The sequence below is a fragment of the Pyrus communis genome, chromosome 9 (assembly GCF_963583255.1).
Source record: "Pyrus communis chromosome 9, drPyrComm1.1, whole genome shotgun sequence".
NCBI lineage: Eukaryota > Viridiplantae > Streptophyta > Magnoliopsida > Rosales > Rosaceae > Pyrus > Pyrus communis.
In genome coordinates, this window is record NC_084811.1 from 1,689,421 (window position 1) to 1,708,874 (window position 19,454).

The window sequence follows — 19,454 nt, forward strand, 5'->3', positions numbered from 1 at the left end:
TCCTAATCTGGTTCTGGTAGACGTACTAATCTCCCAACAGAAACGACCAGACGACGGAAACAAAACCCTAGTTTCCTCATCACGGCCGCAAACTCGGGGTTGCAAAGCTTGAACTTCCCTCGGCTGAATCTCCGAAATACAAAGCCAACTAGAGTAGAGTCTCTCGAAGGCATTGGCAGTGGTAAAACAACCAACAAAGAAATCCAAAGTACACAGTACACAACATTGTTTCTATGGCACCCCAGCCTCCACCTCTCGCGATATTGTCCACTCTGGGCCCAGCCTCCACCTCTCGCGATATTGTCCACTCTGGGCCCAAGGGCCCTCACGGTTTTGTTCTTGTGGGCTTACGTGTCTGCAGTTTCGACCCACAAAAGGCCTCGCGAGAGTTAGAGCTGAGCATACACATATAAGGCCCAGGCTCAACCCTCACCTCGCCGATGTGGGACGTAACAATCCACCCCCCTTAGGGAGCCCGACGCCCTCGTCGGCACACCAAACGAGCGTGAGTCCGGCTCTGATACCAAATTATGGCACCCCAGCCTCCACCTCTCGCGATATTGTCTGCTCTGGGCCCAAGGGTCCTCACGGTTTTGTTCTTGTGGGCTTACGTGTCTGCAGTTTCGACCCACAAAAGGCCTCGCGAGAGTTAGAGCTGAGCATACACATATAAGGCCCAGGCTCAACCCTCACCTCGCCGATGTGGGACGTAACAGTTTCGATCACAAAATCGAAACCAAGATCGGCATAGATACACACGGCCAACTCCTTGCTACGAACCAAAATCGAAACCAGCACATGTCTACGAACAACTCCTTGCTTAACAAACACAAACACAAGTATATGTATACGACTCTGCATCTGCATAGTACTAATAGTCGAATACACCGATCTTGCAAATCATGAGCAAAGAGGTTCAGGTCATTGAAACATAAAGAGATTTCTGAAACATGAAACGCCGATCTTTCTCTACCGGTCATGGAAACTACGAGAGAGCTGCCCTCTGGTAAATGACATCTTCAAATTTCGAACATGACTACAATCCAGAGCGATACATAAAGATGCTAACTTGATCAATTTATGTCGACGAACATCTCATGTACAAGAACATATGGGAAGGAAAAGAACACTACCTCGTATACACATGTCTAAGGAGTATGAACAAAACTATCAAACAACTAGACAATGATCGGAAAATCATTATTCGAAAACTGTTCTACGAAACCAACAAAGACGGAAAAATTTGTAAAATGCGAACACCTGCTGCACCATTGATCAGAGAGACGGAGCAAATTTATATGAACAAAAAATTCAAGATTCGTGAAGAGTCCCCAAACTTACCATCAATGTCTTCCTTCAATCGACTGGTCACCCGCCATTGGACCGCAACTCGTCCAATGCCACTTTGATCTGATTCTGAACCAAGTCCAGCCGCTTCGAGTACACCTCCAGCTCCAAAATCTGCTGCTTCCTCCACTTGTCATCCTCCACTTCTCCGCCCCCGAAATTCAAGTTCATCGGAGGCCCACCGAAGCTCAAGGGAATCGGATTGAATGCCAAACCTCCGAAGCCTCTGGACTGCCCGCCGCCCATTGCATTACTCAGCAACTCCTTGAACAATGGAGACAAACAACTCTTCACCGTCTCCTCAATCAACCCTTGAACATTGCAATTGCTACAATTGTTACCACCACCAGCACCACCATTGTTACTAATATTAATGCTGTTGTTGTTATCTTTAATTACAGGCGACGGCTCAACGAAACCGCCACGTAGCGGCGGAGGCGGCCGTTTCTCGTCGGACCTTGGTTGTATTCGCGAGCGCTTGCGCGATCTCGGCGTGGACTTCTTATCGCCGGCGAAACCGGCAGCCTCCTCGGCCTTGATCTCATAACTGCTGAAGTTAGGATTGCTAGGGGGATCTTCGTCGTCGAGGGCGTTCTCGTCGGCGCCAATTCGGCCGATATTGCTCCAGATCTTGCGGGAGATCTCGAAAGTCGCCTGATCGTGAGGGCTCTTGAAGCTGACGTCTTTGCCGCTCGCGATTTTGCTGAGGACGTTCCGGTACTTCTTCTTCAGCCGCCGGAGCTTCTCGACGAGCTGGCTCTTGTTGAAGTCGAGCTGGAGCTTGGACTTGATCTGGTCGTAGAACAAAGCGGTGTCGTTTTGGCCATGCGAGCCTCTGCTGCCTCGCTGCGTCGTGTAGTCGAGGAAGCCCTGTAACAGCTCGATCTCGTCCTCGTCGGTCCACAGCCTCTGGAAGAGTCTCCGAGAATCGTCCAGCGCCGCCGGTTTTTTCTCCTCCGGCTGGGACGACAGCGCAGGGTGCCGTTTGGGATCGGATGACAAGACGGCGTCATTTGCGATTACGGTGGTTGGAGCAGACGTGAGGGTCAGAGGCACGGTGGGGGGGGCCCGAGCGGGAAGGGCGACAGTGACGGTAGGAGTGGCGGTGGCGATGGCGACGGGGATAGAATCCGTGGCACCGGCGGATGACGTGGAAGGGGAGGCGGAGTTGATGACATCGTCGTTTAGAACATCGTCGTCGTCTTCGACGTCATCTTCTTCCTCGTCTTCGTCGACGACGTCGTCTTCTTCTTCGTCGTCCTGGGAGGAGGAGGAGAGGTCGCCTTCGGGGAGAACGACGTCGTCCTGATCGGGGGCCATGTTAGACGTGGCGGTGGTGGTGGGGGGAGGGTGTTATGGGAATCTCGGGTAAAATTGGCGGGTGGTGGGGAATGAGGTTATAAATTTGCGTTTAAGAGAGAGAGAGAGAGAGGGGTGGTTGGGGTTAGGGCGAGAGGGAAGGGGTCAAGTGGGTGGTTGGTTGGAACTTGGTTCACGACACATGGTTATAGACTTAAACTTGCGTGTTGGACTGTTGATCGATGGTGGACTAGTTTGGTGGTGGTGGTGACCTTGATCAAACTCGGTTGATACATGTATGGCCCCACTTGCTAACCCCACTTTGAGTTAATTAATCAATGTAGATGATGTTTAGCAAATTCTTCATCGATCCAATTTTTTTTTTTTTTTCGCAAGCTGCCATTTACTATAGTGGTGATCAATGTAGATGATGTTTAGCAAATTCTTCATCGATCCATTTTTTTTTTTTTTTTTTTTCGCAAGCTGCCATTTACTATAGTGGTGAAAAGAATTGAGCTCTTGCATGACAGCGCGGGTTCAAATTCTGTCGGTGATTAATATGACACCTAATTTAACAAAATTTATCGTTTAACAAAAAATAAAAATAAAAAATCTATTTTTCAATATAACCCGATCTGATCTGGTTATTTTTTTTTTTTAGCAATCAGTAAAAACAAAAAAAAAAAAAAGACTAAGACCCACACTGTAAGTCATCAAAAAGACTTGTGATATGCCGTGACCCTGAGATGATGAGGTAGCCTCCCATGTCCCATCCCCAAAACTTTTTGTCAAAAAATTTTAGCTACATGACTAGACATGAAAGGAGAAAGAGGTAATACCATTTTTCTAAGGGCAATGCCTGGGGGTGCAATGCAACTTCCCTTTGCATTGCTATCGTAATTTGTAATTGCACTTACTTGTTGGTTAACTCTAATTACCAACTTCATATAATATGGCTTAGGGCTTGTTTAGCAAATATTTTTAAACGATTGAAAACATTTTTAAATAAAATATTTTTGGAACCATTTTTGTAGAAATTGATATTGTAACAATTGGTGTCTAAATAACATTTACTAAGAAATACATCGTATTACATCTATATCGCAGCCGTTATCGGACAGTGGCCGGCAGCCATTGATATTTGCTCTCCTCCATTCACACCATTCCTCTTTAACCATCACTTTAATTAATCCTCTATTCTTATCAACAACCTTCTTAACTGTGGAAACCTATCTGTCCTTCTGGTATCTCAACCTAAAATACAATTAAATCTCCAAACCCTAGCTGCACGCCATAATTCTCTCCAACTCGCAGACCAAGCTGCTGTTCCGAAGGAAGGATCGAGAACAAGCTTTCTATCTCTGGTTTGGTCTGCAAGTCCTGTTTCGAAAATGGCGTGGCGGCCGCTGCTTAGTTGGATCATGTCTTCTTCTTCTTCCTCTTCATATTCATCGTCAGAGTATGAATCTGACTATGAAGATGATATTTGTCATCATGACCCAGGCAACAACAATGTCCGTCAAGCACAAAAGGGTCACAATGTTGATGATCATGAAGACGATGACGATGAAAACGACGTTTCATACGAACCCCATGAGGCCGAGGATGAGGACGAAGTGGAGGAACCAAAATCCAGCTCCACCTCCGACTACAGCTTCACAATATACGAGCCCCGTGCGAAACGACGGCGTATTGACCATGCAAACGAGGCATTAACTTCCGTCCAAGAGGTAAAGAAGCGGCGGGGTAAGAGGGTTTGGAGTAAGGAGGACGAGCTTGAGCTGTTGCGTGGCTTTCTTGACTACTACGGCACCAGAAAAACCAGAATTACCAAGGCCACCGCTAAGGAAAAGGCGTTGTTTTACGACGAAATCAAACCGAGGTTAAAGCTCGAATGCAGCAAGACAAAAATGGTGGAAAAGCTGAGAAGACTAAAGAGGAAGTACCACAATGTCGTGAAGAAAATGAACGAAATCAACTCCTCCGGGAAAGAGTTCCGGTTTAAAAACGCACACGACAATGCGGTTTTCGAGCTTTCGCATAAGATTTGGACCGTCGAAAAAACCAGAAATAATTGTGTCGTAGAATCGCATAACAATAATGTCATGGTGAAGAGGGAGGAGGACAATGTGGCGGCCAGTAGTAGCGTTGCGGATCATAAGAGGCCAACGACATCGTTTGATGAGAATAATAACGTTACTAATGTGGATGATAACATGAATAATGGTCATGATGTGAGAGGGTTGATAGTAGAGTTGGCTATGAATCCAATGCCTCTGAGTTTGAGAGGTAAAATGGGAAGTGGCGGCGGCGGCGGAGTCAGAGAATTGGTGGAGGATGAGAAGTGGAGGCAGCAGCAGATTTTGGAGTTGGAGGCTTATGAAAAGAGGTTGGATTTGGTGCAGCATCAGGTTAAGGCAGCTTTGGAGGAATTGAGGTCCAAGGGGGGAGCTTAGTTTCTAAGATTGTTTTTGTTGTTGAATAGGATAGAAAAGTTTGCTTGTTAATCTTGATTTGGTAGAGAAATTGTTACCTAATGCTTCATGAAAAAAACACCTATGAAATTGAATTAACTTTTTGTGATGGGACATTCAGGTGTGATAGAATTTCGTTTTTTTGTCAAATAATAGATTTTGTATCGATAATATCAGTGTTAAATTGAATTGATATTGTTTATCATGAAATAATATATGTACAAGAGAAACTTAAGTAGGACAACCTGAACAGCTGAGAATTTAAACGCCGTTTATGATGTTATTATCCGATCCAACGTAAGTACAACTCCTAATACGTGCTGATCTACCCCTTTGTAAGAAGCTGAACTGACGTTTGTGATGTAATATATAGTAGTTACTAATATTGTTCTGTTCGAAATATTGGCAATGTTGAAAATATTTGGTAGATTAATGAATACCCACACAGATTTTCAACACCCACACAGTAATGTGGACTTTGGAAATGAAGGTGATCGTATTTTTCAAAAGGTGTGTGCTGGAGCTGCTCTATAAATAGAGCACTCCGTGTACTATCAAAATACAGAGAAAATGAAAGATAAATAACATCAGTATCTATCCGTCCATCTTTTATTAGTCATCCGCTTGTATAATAGTTACAGTATGGTATTTTACACATATTTCGCTCCTGTCACTGGTAAATGTTCTCTCTCTAACTTTTATCTATTTATAACTTGTTCTTATTTGGTGGGGGGAGAATTTTAATTTATTGTGTATTTGGTTGGGTTTATTGGTTATTGGGGTTTGATGATTTTGGACACAAACCCAAACCCGTCCCAATAACTTGGATCCACCCACACCTTCCCCACCTTATCCAACTCTCCTTTTCAAAGCAAGCACATGCCCTCCAATGGATCCCTTTCCTTTCTCCTCCACCCAGATGCACATACATCACCGAAACACCCGCATACACAAACAACAACAATCACATTCCCAAATTAACCCCAATTTTCTCTTTCTACACTTTCTCTCTCTTCTTTCTTTTCACCAACAAAGAAGCTCTGAGAATTACGGACAAAAAAACAGAGAGAAATTACAGACATCCATGGCTTGCGCGACAAGACCCACCTTTTCTTTCCACCTCTCAACCACTTTCCCGCAACATTCCCACCCAAAGCCCAAAACCCAATTCCCTTATCCCCACCTCCTCCCAAAGGTCCAAACTTTTTCACTCTCTCTCACTCACATCCCCCCAAAACCCCACAAATTGTCTGCAAACTCCATTGATGTGTCGAAGGAAGACAAACCCACTTCAGAAGAACCCACCTCGCCCCCTCCCGCCTCCTCCGTGGACCCAGTAGAGCCGGCGGAGGAACTCGAAACGACGTTCGACAAGCGGCGGCTGGAGGAGAAGTTTGCTGTGTTGAACACTGGGGTGTACGAATGCAGGTCTTGTGGGTACAAATACGACGAGGCGATGGGTGATCCGTCGTACCCGGTGCCGCCGGGATTGCCGTTTGATAAGTTGCCGGAGGATTGGAGGTGTCCGACTTGCGGGGCGGCGCAGGGTTTCTTTGTGAGTAAGAGTGTGGAGATCGCTGGGTTTGCGCAGAACCAGCAGTTTGGGCTGGGTGGGAATACACTCACTTCTGGGCAGAAGGCTGTGCTTATATTTGGGGGACTCTTCCTTTTCTTTGTGCTTTTCTTATCTGGGTATTTTCTGCAATAATCAAACAAGTATGGGTTTTTTTTTCTAAATTGTGAAAATGTATAATAATTCAATTTACTAGTAAAATTATCAGAGGTATAGTGTCTTTTTGTCTTGTGAGATTTGTAGCTCTGTAAAGGTTCACTTCTCTTTTCGGAATGTTTACTTGGAACGGAAAAAGTCATAAATTACAAAAAGAAAAAAAAATGCTATTTCTGGCTCCATTAGAAGTTGGTCGATCTTATTTCTATAGTATTGAATTACGGATCTTAAACTTCGTTATACATATTTTAGTGAAAAGAAAGAAAATGATATGTCTGGCTCAATTAGAAGTTGGTTGATCTTTTTTTTATAGTATTGGATTACGGATCTTAAACTTGGTTACACATTTTAGTAAACACAAGAAAGCCAAGAATACTCGCGCCACCATTCAAGCGTTCATCTTGCTTTGAAAAAGTTGAAAGATTGGTTCCCTCAGCCGAACCCTTTGAATTCCACAAACAAAAACACGAGCACCAAATCTCGTTTCATTTAAGCAACCCTGTTCTCGAATCATATCATACTTAAAAAAATAAAAAATAAAAAATCCAGGTATAAAAAGGAACGAATAAATAGAAAATATTTTCGGAGCGACGAACATCGAATTCCTTTTGGATGACATAACATTATTCCCCTGCATGCTAATGACACATCAACCCCTACTTATGATTTGGGCAAGCGCCTTCACAAATTCTTCCTATGAAACTATGACAACAAACTGCAACTATATACTGCATATTTCACAAACTACGTAAGAAATAGTTAGTCGTATATGCCCGCCATAGCCAGTTAGTACAACCTGTGAGAGCTTCTGAAGAAAAATCCTCTTGTATTGATGCAACAAGCAGTCCTGCAGTTTTCGGTACTGACTGCATAATATAGGGAAGCCAAATCAGTTTCGCATCAGAACCCCAGAATCAGCAGCGTCTAGATTGGAGTAATCTGGGTGGCTGCACCTCTTACAAATAGCCAGGCAACATCACACAAATCCTGAAGAATCACTCCCGCTCTGGTCTCCACGGTCTGATACATCCTGGGGAGCGCGCGTCTTAACTTGATAGACCTTCTCGACCTGCGGTTGCTCATATGCTCCGCCATATCCAGTTTCCTGTTGCCTTACATATAATCCACCATTTCCAGTTGGTTCTTTGCTAATCCACTTGGTAGGTGGCGAAGGAAGAGCACCCATGTTCTGCACAAACAGGTGCTGATGGTTTGCTTGGTATCCTGAATTTGGCATCCCCGGTGGTGCCACTGCAGGTGACCTGGTTCTCACACTGCCTTGAACTGTTAAACTAGACATCGCGGTTCTCAGGTTGTGGTACTGTTCTTGATATTGTACTCTCTCTTGTGTCCTAAAACTCTGTTCTTGATATTGTACTCTTTCTTGTGCCCTAAAATTCTGTCTGTCACCTTGCATACCATTTGATGTGGGAAATCTAGGCCTAGTCATCATGACCTGAGGATTGAAGGAATTTCCGTACTTTGCTTCTTCGCGGAAGCCACTTTCATACCCAGAGGGCCCAGCTGGTCTTGGTCGGTTGACTGGATAATTTCCTGCAAAGTTTCCGGAATTTCGTAATGTCGGTTGATCCCAAAATCCGGAGGATGAACTATTAGGTCTAATATTAAGGGTGTTCTTGACTAGTCGATGAGCTGCTTCTCCCAACATGGATCCAGCAATTGCTCCAGGTATTTGTGGCCTATAAAACAAATGCATCAGGTTCAGAAACCACAATCCAGAGTCCCGAGTTGCAGTAGTTATAAGATAAAGATTCTCACAGATATTCCCAATTTGAGATCTTGTTACTAGGCCAAAAAAACATGTAAAATCAGGACAACTGGAATTCAACTCACCTCTCTCTACCTTGGCGTCGAGGACCTTCGTCGTGCCATAACGTAGGGAATGGTTTGATGTCTGTAGGTCTTACAACCTGAAGACGTTTAAAAGAATAATTCAAATTATATCCCCCTGAATCCCAGATAATCAAGAGTAACAGAAAAGATAATAGAATACGAATAACAGAAAAAGAGGACAAGATACGAAGCATAATCCCAACCGTCTTAGCATCTCCAAGCATAGAACAATTTGATTATAAATCAACACATGAAGTGAAAATAAGAAAAGCTTAACTTATATGCAGCTCCTCACATTTTTTGACCCATAAGAAAATGACAATAACATAATATTTCTCACTAGAAGATTCACATTGAACAAAGCATGAGCAAAAGAAACACCAACCATAGGAACCTGATATATATGCCAGCATTAACGGGAAGAAGGAACGTGTTCACAAGGGGATATAAGCTATATGTATTTGACATGGATTAAAAACAAAAATTCTGTCAGAGTTGGGCAAGAACTTCAAAGAATCCAGAGCTCACATACCTTTCTGGGCATTATCACACCCTTGGGAGGTTCTGGAATGTGTGTATGAGCAGTGGGGTTAAGATATGTAACATTTCTGCATATGAAAAGTCCCACCATGAAAACGCTTTATTCTCTTTAAGTACTAAAACAACAACAATAGTAAGGGGCCTACTTACAAGACTTGGTTATAATGAAGGTTTGGATAACCATGAACAGGGGAAGGGATTACATGTCTAACGCCATTTCTCTCGGATAACCAAAGGAATCCATTCATTCCACCACTGAAAAAAAAGTAAGAGGGTCGCAATTCTAGTGAGTTCCACAATGACAATTAAACCACGAGTCCCAATATAGACAATTACTAAAATAACCTACCTAGTAATTGTGTCTATGATCCATAAACATCTTCCATGTGGGGGTGTCTGATAACACAGTTGGTAGTACATACTGATGTGTGCTGCCAAAGGATGAGAACTACAAACATAAAGCATATCAAGCATTATGCTATTCCGAGCCTGCTCTTCCTCCTGCAAGATGTCCAAAATAGCCCTACGGTAAGATAGAGAATCCAGAGATAAGTCGTAGGCTCATTGCAGCCTACCATATAATATCTTTAACTCCTACTCTGACCAAAATGTAATCCATGATTCCAAAGACCAACAGCTTCAAGGCATTTCTATCTCAAATTACCAATAAATACACACAGCCAATAATTTCAATACTATTGGTTCAGAGCTCGAAGAGATAGGCATGAAGGGACAGATTTATGTTTCCAGTTATTCTCACAACCCCAAAATTCAGTCTATCAGAACTGTTGGACTTTAATCCCCCTTAGTTGATCATGTTCATCTGTAGTCTCCGGTGCTACGCAAACTTATAGGAATATGCTATGCGAATATATGAATATTAAATTAAACACGCCACACGTAAACACAAAGAATCTAGCACCTGGTGCCATATGTTTCCTAAAAACCTGACTGTGAAACTGAAACATAATTCCTGCAAGCTAACCTAGAATTTATAAAAGCCAACGCTTTACGTAAGTATTTGGTATACTAAATTCATTTTAGGGAGTACAAATTTGACAGTTAATCATATGAACATGAAGTATAACTAATGCAAAAAAATATTAGGAAGAAAATGAATGATATTCCAGACCGTTAAAGTGCTTTCAAGCTTCCTTGTCTCTGTAAGCAATTTCTTCTCGTCAATGAATGGCAATTTGGCAACACCCTGACTTCCAAACACACACAGACACATAAAGTGATATAACTACCATTAGTTTACCTCTACAAAAGGTTAAAATAAACCACAATATAAAAAAATAAAGAATACCTGCCACGCAAATCGCTTGCCATTCATGTCAATTTCAAAATCTGTAGTGAGATATTTCAAAAGGAAAATATTATTAGATAGGATACAACTTCACAGTATAAAAAGATCCATACAACTAATCAATTATTACCAGCAGGGTAGAAATCATGGATAGGAGATCTTGGATCACTCATCAAGTTTCTGTATTTTTCCGGAAGAGCACTGGAGCTGTAAAATAGAAATAGTGAGATTAGCATTATCACGTCTACAAAATGAAAATCTTCTAAACATTAATGTTAACTTATTTGATTAAATTCAACGCCACAAATTAGAGAGAGACCTTGCGGCTGGTAAGGTTCCCATGAGCTGATCGAAGGGCTTAAATGGCTCTCCCAAGAAAAATGTTATTTCCAATTCATCTAAATCTTTCAGATCAGAAGCAAAAGGAGCATAATGGTATGGATAATACCTGAAAAAACGACAAACAGACACAAGCATGGTTATTGAAATTGAACAGGACACAATCCAGTCAACAAGTTGGCTCAACTTGTCACTCCTTCAACTTGGAGATAGAGCAGTCAGACCTCCAGATCAGCAATAAGATGAGGCAAGGTAGTTAAAAGAAGCAAAGGGTTAAAGTCCAACGAACCATTGCCATGAGCAGACTCCTTGGTAATAATATCGGCAAACCCAACATAAGCCTTCTACATATTTTAAAACCTACAAAGAAACAAAAATATTTTAGCATAGAGTAACTTAGTAATTGTCCCATCAAACCAGGAAGAAAGTACAGCAAAAAGATGAAAAGCTTTTGAACTAGAACACCATAAAAAACAATGAAGCACCCAATTACTCATTAAAAATAATCCATCTTTACCATCACTGAAACAAGCATTCTCTAATAAAACTTGGCAAGCTCTTTAGAATGGAATGAAGGCAGCAAACTGAACCCAACAAGAATCTCCTAAACTCACAACATATGAAATCTTCTGATATCCTAAATTGCCTTGCATGTTGGTATGTAGTATGTACAGACCTAATCAGTCGTTTAACCATTTTCCCCAATCTCTTTTTTTTTTTTTTTTGAGATAAAAAAGCCCAATTATAGATGGGTCTCTACAGACCCCACCCCACAGCTTAAACCTCTGAGGTTCAATCCAAAACATATATGGCAGATTATTAAATAAAGAAATCAGTACGTAGTGTAAATGATATCCAAAAACAAAATCATATCCACATTCCACAGCCAAATAATGTCACTAAAAAGTCTCGCCAGAGAGAGCTTACCAAGTCCTTTTTGACTTTATCAATCTCCTCTGGTTTTGATACTTGAAATTTCTCAGCATAATACCTTTCTGTGTATCCAGGCTCTCCCAATTTAACCTGAGAAACAAAATAAAGAACAGTTCTAAACCCATTCAGATGTATGAACACCATACATTCCTTAATTACTTGGCCTGCCCTATTTAACAGAAGGGACATTGAAAAGTCTTAGTTATCCAACCAGAGCAAGAATAACTTCTATAGTGTCGAGTTTCTGAGAAGCTTTTGCACTAACTTCATGACTTTACAATGAAATGAGTTAACATACAATAGATGGCACAAAAAAGCTAAATTCTTTTATCACTGCATTATATAAAAATTTGACCAAACAGTTACAATTATATTGCAGACCTTGTCTATCACCGGAGCCAGTAGCTCTGCTGAAGTTTCTCTTCTAGCTCTATGTCTCTCTTCATTATTCTCAATAGCCTGCAATAAAATAATCCTCAGCATGAAGAAACACCTGTATGATCGACTAAGGGAGCAAATTTCTGACCAATAAATAGTTATGGATACGTATGATTCAGTGAACTGTAATTCCACAATATACCCCCTAACAAAAATGCACTTCCATGTGTTCAAATATGTTAAAAAACAACGCCCTAAGCCTTTGGTTCACATATCATGTAGGGAAATACATAGTGTTGAACATGAATGGACTAACTTTTCTCCCAAAGGGATCCACATGAGGTCAGGACACAACACATAAGTCACTACATAATTATGATTAATTCAGAACAGATGCCCCTGAAAAATGGCATATACCTATAAATTACTTGTCTTTTGCCAGACACGCCTATATAACTACCATCATTTACATCTCTCTATAAGTTTAAATTTTTGTTTAACCAAACATCTCACTCATGGTAACGGGCAAAATTTTAAGACCAGAGGAATTCCGTTATAATCAAGTAATCACAAAATGAAACTTAAAGAGTCCCCTAGGTTAGCAATCTTGACAAAAAACTTCCCGCAAAAAAAAAAAGGCTAAATTATTTAAAGGACACGACAGCAATTGAAAGGAATAAATTCTTTATCATGCTTAAATTTGTCATCATCCCTTGGTTTGATGATGCTCCAGTAAATTGACAAACAAATGAACTGATAGTACACGCTAAATCAGAAAGAAGCGAAATACCTGCTGAATTCGAACCCGCTTTTGAAAAATTTGTTGTTCAAAAACAGCAACAGACTGAATAAAATGCTCCACTCTGTTTAACAATACCTGTGAGAGAAACTCACATGGATAAGCATATACATGGTCCCAATGTTCACTAAAATAAACTATCTTTACATAAGCTTTATGCCAAAAAATAATATTTTTACCATGTTACACACAAGTCTCACATAGGAACATATTTTCCAATTGGTCGATAAAATTGCAAATATTACTATGTTACACACAAATTCTTCATAGAAACATATTTAAACAAACAAATGCGATAACAGAGCAAACATCCAACTTTTTTTAGAGAGAGAGAGATTAAAATATTTTACATAAAACAAACACATCTGACTATTAGGAATAATCATGTTCCACTCTTTCCTTTCATTGCTATTGTAATTGAATCTCTATATCAGGCATTGTATACCATTTACACACAATACTGCAGGAGCTCCAATAATTGCAGTCACAGTTTACTACGGTTCGCTATTCGTATTAGATCGCTAATAAGGAGTTAGTGGTAACAAGTCTCCTACATTACAATACAGGTCTTCCCAATATTGTTATGTAGCAACGATAGGAATGGCATTCATTCAATCCTCATCCATGGGTGAATTTTAGATATTTTCACGCACTTAAAAAATGTTAACATCCAAATAGTTGATACTTTTAAATATAAAAAAACAAGAGAAACTAGATGACTTTGGCACCCATTACAAACATCATAGATAAGAAATTGTGATTGACACATCAGAATGGCATTTATGGAAAATGCAATGAGATACAAGTTTAATAGACATGTAAAGAAGAGTAATTTACCTCACCCGCATCAGTAAGATAACCTCCCATAGCAGTAAACTCCTTTCTATAAATATGCATCAATAAATTAATAGCACCCTGAGGCAGTAAAAAGTTAATAGAAATTAGAAAATACCCCTACAACTATAAGTTTTATACAAAAACACTTCAAAAACTCAACTACAGGGAAAAAAAACCCTAATATATACACATGCCATTGTCTAATGGATTATTAGCTGTAGAATTCCTTTGGTGCCCTTCTCCTATTACAAAGTCAGAGGGTTCTTTTCCTAAAGCATTGGGTTTGAAGTGTTTTTCTCGGTAGTGCAATGTTATCAAGTGCTTGTATGTGAAAGGCCAAAATTTTATCCTTTCATCATGTAAAAAAGAAAAGTGAACAACCAAACAGAAGGAACAGTGCAACAATCATGTGTTTGATACAGTAAAAGTTAAAAAATCTTAAGACATTTTAATTTGACAAGGATGCAATAAACTTAGTATCTAAACCCATAAAATTGGCTGACTTCTGAAAATTAAAGCAACAGACTGCTGGCTACAATAGCATACCTCTCTGATCTCCAATGTTGGCATATGTGGAAGAAAGTCATTGCCAACAAAAAAACACATAAAAACAAAATCATCCACCATCCTTTCAAAATTGAGCGGAAAAGGAGGGTTGGGAATATCCAGCTCATATTGCAAATATTCACGCAATACCCATACATTGAGGAACTGCAGAAACAAAATGTCAATTTAGGAATAATATGAGAATGATATCAAGAGGAATTCAAAAGGGGTAGCAACAAGAGGCTGGATTACAATTCTTCAACCTGATATTTTTTCTGGTGAATTGGTGTTTTATCAACCACATTTCCATTATCATCAGGTACACCACGACACTCAGCTGCCAGATGACCAACTTGTCCACAAAGAAAACATTTTTCTTGTTGGCCTGGAAAAGTAATCACCTGTACAATTGTGGTAAACAATCTATAAGACCAACCACTTGTAATAAACAACTCAGAAGTGTTCTGAAGAATGAGAAACTACCTCTCTTAATATTGAGAAGTGAACCTCATGTGTAGCTAAAGCCAGCATAATCAGATCTGCATCCTGATTATGATGATCCAAATACTCAGATTAGAGCTAAACTAAGCAATGTAATAAAGGAATACAAAATAGTTTCCCTTTCAAAGAGCACAAAACACGCATACATGCACACAACAAAAGAACTACTCACAAAAACCTGATAATTATTGCAGCAAATATAAGAATCGCAAAAGGCCTAAATCGTAAACCCACCAAACCATAAAGACAATGCCGAGTGTTAGGATCAAAACCAGGGAGGTTGCGTTGCAGTCGGATGTATGACATTATTTTGTGCTCTCCCTCGCCAGGAACATTCGAATCAGAAAGCATAACCTTCAAATAACCACCCAATGCAGCCCCATAAATAAATTTAGAGAGACAAAGTACCCTGAAAACCAGAAGTACATGGTAAAAATATAAAGAATGGATTACTCCGTAGGCAAAGAACCATCCGATCTTGAAGGGGCTTAGGGAGGAAATTGCAAATCAATACAGACAATGATGTCAAACCAACCTTCGTAGACTGCCAACCAGGGTTGTGGTTCAACCTGCTTTGTATGTAATATTGAAGTGCCACCGAGAGCACAGCCATAAATTGAGTGCCAGGTGTTATAACATTTGAGTCTGAAGTTTCAGGTTTCTCTTTAGGAACCAAATATGCCCCCTCCATCTCAAATTCTTTCTTCAGTCTTTCCTCTTCAGCTTCCTAACATAACACATTTAAGAAAGACAACAACAAGTCAATGCCTCCCTGGATAGGAACCAATTATGCACAGTGAATAAGATGGTACCGCTTCAGCCGCATCTTTTGCAGCTCGGAAACGTCGAGAACGTTGCTGATTCATTTTAGCTCTTGGAGCAACCCCATCTGCGAGAGTAAAAAAAAATTTATATTAAGTACTGAATTTAGTGCAAGAAAAACTATTAGAGATGAAAACTAACATGTCTTAAGTTAAATCATACCAATTGCCAAAAAAAGAAGCTTTCTTGGTCGAACCAATGTGAACAGATGATCAATGTAATCAAATACTGATTTGAATACATCATTATAGGTTGCGGGGGGAGGCTGCACACACAAAAAATAACATGTCATCATAATACAGCTTTAAGCAAAGGCATTTCATCATAAAGAGGTAACTTTTACTCAATCTAATGGTCCAAGTCAGTATTTAAGTCGACATACGAAAGATAAACAACGGAGTTTCGTACTTCTCACAAGAAAAAGGCACTAAATTCAAGTATTGGCAAGCCACAAAATACATATACAAAGATATAGATAGGGTTAAATCCAAACAATTACACCAAAAGACCAAGTTTTTCATCTCTACAACTACCGAAATCAATCGTTTCGATCATTAAACGCAAACACCACAGCAACAACATGCAAACAGTCAATCTGGAACTCAATTCTCATCGACAGCAACAAAAAGTAAGGAAATTGTGGACGCAACCCAAACAAACACCTCCAAAACCCATAATTTGAACAAAAAAATTACCATTAACAACAAATTTAAGCAAAATTCCGTCTCTGAGAGCACCAAAATCAACAATTTCAATAAAAAGAACGGAAATTGCCAAGGGAAAAGAGAGGGAAAACCTTGCCGTCCGGATGAAAGCATGGATGTATAATGTTGTTCATGTCAAGGTACAAGTTGTCGAACTCATATCCGTTAGGATTTGGTCTGGAGACGTCGACTGGCAATGGGACGCCATTGGAGTCCCCTCTAGGATGCTCCTCCACGACGTCGGCGATGGACTGCGGGTACCGATCCGCTAGCCAGCGGTAAAACGCAGGGACGCCCATGAATACGGTGTCGTTTTTGTCGGAGCCGGAGAGAGAAAAAAAATGGTGCTTTGGAGTTTGGAGTTTTTGGAGATCTGCTTGTACGGAGCTTTCTGGTGGCTAAAAGGGAAAAGTTGTTGTGACCAAAATGCCCTCACCGTGAGGAATACCGTTCCAACTTCTCTTCCCTGCTTTCCCTTTTTTCTTTTTTTCTTTTTTTAATAAAAAAGTCAACGTAAAGTAATGACGGTTGTAATCATAACTATTCAAATAAATAGAAATTAAGGGATACAAAAAATATAAAGAAAGAGAATCATACTTCATAACGAACAGATAAAGAGGTGACGAATGTTAGGACACAGGACTACTGTTGTACTTGTTTTTTTTTAATTTTCCTTTTATCAAAAGTGGTTTTGTACTTGTTTGCTTTTGCCGAGTTGAGGTGTTTGTACTTTGATCTTTTCGAACATTAACTTTATCAAAAAATATTTTAGTGTGATTGGATCACTAGTTTATGGTGAATATAGAATTATAACACGTATACTTGTTTACTATTAGTGTATCACATATTGAGAAGTATCAACTTAGTTGTCGGGTTCGCTTACATTTCAATCATTATGTGCTAAATTTTAATTGAAATTCTTATTAAGGAATTTTCTTTTACTATAAATAAAGGTTGCAGCCACTTGGTATTATGGTCTTCATTTGTAAATAAAAGATTTTAGATTCGATTCATGTCGAAATGCGAATTTGAATTATATTAATACTACCTCATTATGAGGTTAAGTCTAACCCGTCTCTTTAGTTTAGATAATATGTTCAAAGAAAAAAAAAGTTGCAAATATGTTTTGCTATTAATTATTTTCAACACACATAATTTAAAAACACGCGATCACGTGCAGGTTGGTTGGCATCACGGTTTCGAACCTCTTCGGGGTTTTCTCAAAATAAAAAATGTTTTTTCCTAAATATATATTTCATATAATTTGTAATTTCCACAGTATGATTCAATTCTGTAAACAAGTATTAATTCGAACTTTTTTTTTTTTTTTTTTTCAAGTGGTCATTTATCACAGTAATGGAAAGATGTTAAGCCTTTGCATGACGGTATGGGTTCAAACCTCGTCGGTGGCTAATCTAACTTCTAATTTAAAAAAATTTATTGTTTGAAAAAAAAAAATAAATAAACTTTTTTTTTTATATAAAAAAAATAGGGGTAAAAGCAAGAGCTTGAACAAATCTACTCAATAATAAATCTAGACCTAAATATCTCATGTCGTCTTCACGAATAAAACTAACTGAACAAGAATGAGGATTGTCACATCTCGGCTCGAGGTCCACCACATCTCGGGCCCGCTCCACCACCATAGCACGATATTGTCCGCTTTGAGCCCCGACTACGCCTTCACAGTTTTGTTTCTGAGAACTCACACGAAAACTTCCCAATAGGTCACCCATCATGGGAGTGTTCTCGCTTGCTACTCGCTTAACTTCGGAGTTCCGATGGAACCCGAAGCTAGTGAACTCCCAAAAGACCTCGTGCTAGGTAGAGATAAGAATATACATATAAGGCTTACAGGATCCACTCCCCTGGGCGATGTGGGATGTCACAATCCACCCCCCTTAGGAGTCCGACGTCCTCGTCGACACACTTCCGCCCAAGGATTGGCTCTGATACCAAATTGTCACATCCCCGCCCAGGGTCCACCACATCCCGGGCCCGCTCCATCACTGTAGCACGATATTGTCCGCTTTGGGCCCTGATTACGCCCTCACGGTTTTGTTTTTGGGAACTCACACAAGAACTTCTCAGTGGGTCACCCATAATGGGAGTGCTCTCGCGCGCTACTCGCTTAACTTCGGAGTTCCGATGGAACCGGAAGCCAGTGAGCTCCTAAAAAGCCTTGTGTATGGTAGAGATGAGAATATACTTACAAGGCTTACAGGATCTACTTCCCTGGGTGATGTGGGATGTTACAATCTAGGGATTAGCTCTGAAACCAAATTGTCACATCTTGCCAGGAGGTCCACCACATCCCGGGTCCGCTCCACCACCGTAGCACGATATTGTTCGCTTTGGGCCTAGACCACGCTCTCACGGTTTTGTTTCTGGGAACTCACACGAGAACTTCCCAGTGGATCACCCATCATGAGATTGCTCCCGTGTGCTACTCGCTTAACTTCGGAGTTCCCATGGAACTCGAAGCCAGTGAGCTCCCAAAATGTCTCGTGTTAGGTAAGGATGTGAATATACATATAAGGCTTAAAGGATCCACTCCCCTGGGTAATGTGGGATGTCACAAGGATTGTCAAAATAAGAATTACCTGCATTTAAATCAAGACTATAGGTTGCTATATTGTCCGCCACAAAATTCTTTTATTTGTAGACATACCGAAATTCGCCTTGCCAACATTTGAAAGAAAATATCGGCATGTAAAAACAAGAAGATTGAAAGGATGATTATTGTCATCGGCTTGCAACCCCAAATGAACTGTAACTGAATATTCTGATCCCATCAGTAATTTGTAACTTAAATTTCAACTAGTTATGTAGACTTCTAATTGAGAACCAACAAATGAAGATTAATTTGTGATATGAAATGGTTAATCAGGCAGGCTAACCCAAGGAGATTTTAAATTTCGGCCCAAAATAACGTGATATGCGAGCCCAGTTTCTTTTGGGCTGGACCAGAAGAAAACAATTTTTTTTTCAATCGAACCCCAAGAGATTTTTGTTTGCGGCCCAAACTAACATGATTTGTGAG

The 19,454-nt window shown here is 40.3% G+C and overlaps 4 protein-coding genes across 4 annotated transcripts; 2 read left to right on the plus strand and 2 right to left on the minus strand.

Annotated features, from left to right (window-relative positions):
* Positions 1-1,002: 1,002 nt before the first annotated feature.
* Positions 1,003-2,766, minus strand: LOC137745201 (probable transcription factor At3g04930). Its single transcript, XM_068485113.1, has one exon. The coding sequence runs from the start codon at positions 2,665-2,667 to the stop codon at positions 1,369-1,371; it is 1,299 nt and encodes a 432-aa protein (XP_068341214.1). The 5' UTR covers positions 2,668-2,766; the 3' UTR covers positions 1,003-1,368.
* Positions 2,767-4,037: 1,271 nt separating this feature from the next.
* Positions 4,038-5,102, plus strand: LOC137745438 (probable transcription factor At5g28040). Its single transcript, XM_068485402.1, has one exon. It carries the CDS (start codon positions 4,038-4,040, stop codon positions 5,100-5,102), a length of 1,065 nt encoding a protein of 354 aa, XP_068341503.1.
* A 914-nt stretch (positions 5,103-6,016) lies between these two features.
* LOC137746330 (uncharacterized) lies at positions 6,017-6,925 on the plus strand. The gene has a single exon (XM_068486416.1). The coding sequence runs from the start codon at positions 6,040-6,042 to the stop codon at positions 6,826-6,828; it is 789 nt and encodes a 262-aa protein (XP_068342517.1). The 5' UTR covers positions 6,017-6,039; the 3' UTR covers positions 6,829-6,925.
* A 474-nt stretch (positions 6,926-7,399) lies between these two features.
* LOC137745333 (5'-3' exoribonuclease 4-like) lies at positions 7,400-16,767 on the minus strand. Its single transcript, XM_068485277.1, has 22 exons — positions 16,504-16,767; positions 15,870-15,972; positions 15,698-15,774; positions 15,421-15,612; positions 15,120-15,239; positions 14,868-14,930; positions 14,648-14,785; positions 14,385-14,549; positions 13,839-13,916; positions 12,993-13,079; positions 12,206-12,283; positions 11,819-11,914; positions 11,181-11,251; positions 10,872-11,000; positions 10,683-10,759; positions 10,553-10,593; positions 10,376-10,450; positions 9,593-9,744; positions 9,394-9,498; positions 9,236-9,311; positions 8,704-8,780; positions 7,400-8,549 (listed from the first exon to the last, which is right to left on the minus strand). The coding sequence occupies exons 1-22, from the start codon at positions 16,708-16,710 to the stop codon at positions 7,826-7,828; spliced, it is 2,931 nt and encodes a 976-aa protein (XP_068341378.1). The 5' UTR covers positions 16,711-16,767; the 3' UTR covers positions 7,400-7,825.
* Between the last annotated feature and the right edge of the window lie 2,687 nt (positions 16,768-19,454).

Excerpts from the sequence above, each read along its gene's own strand:
- LOC137746330 (XM_068486416.1), top strand. The coding sequence starts at position 6,040 with ATGCACATACATCACCGAAACACCCGCATACACAAACAACAACAATCA.
- LOC137745333 (XM_068485277.1), bottom strand. The coding sequence starts at position 16,710 with ATGGGCGTCCCTGCGTTTTACCGCTGGCTAGCGGATCGGTACCCGCAG. Across the intron at positions 14,786-14,867 it reads ACTTCTCAATATTAAGAGAG|GTGATTACTTTTCCAGGCCA; the intron begins GTAGTTTCTCAT and ends ACAATTGTACAG. Across the intron at positions 9,745-10,375 it reads AGCTTGAAAGCACTTTAACG|GAGGAAGAGCAGGCTCGGAA; the intron begins GTCTGGAATATC and ends GACATCTTGCAG.
- LOC137745201 (XM_068485113.1), bottom strand. The coding sequence starts at position 2,667 with ATGGCCCCCGATCAGGACGACGTCGTTCTCCCCGAAGGCGACCTCTCC.
- LOC137745438 (XM_068485402.1), top strand. The coding sequence starts at position 4,038 with ATGGCGTGGCGGCCGCTGCTTAGTTGGATCATGTCTTCTTCTTCTTCC.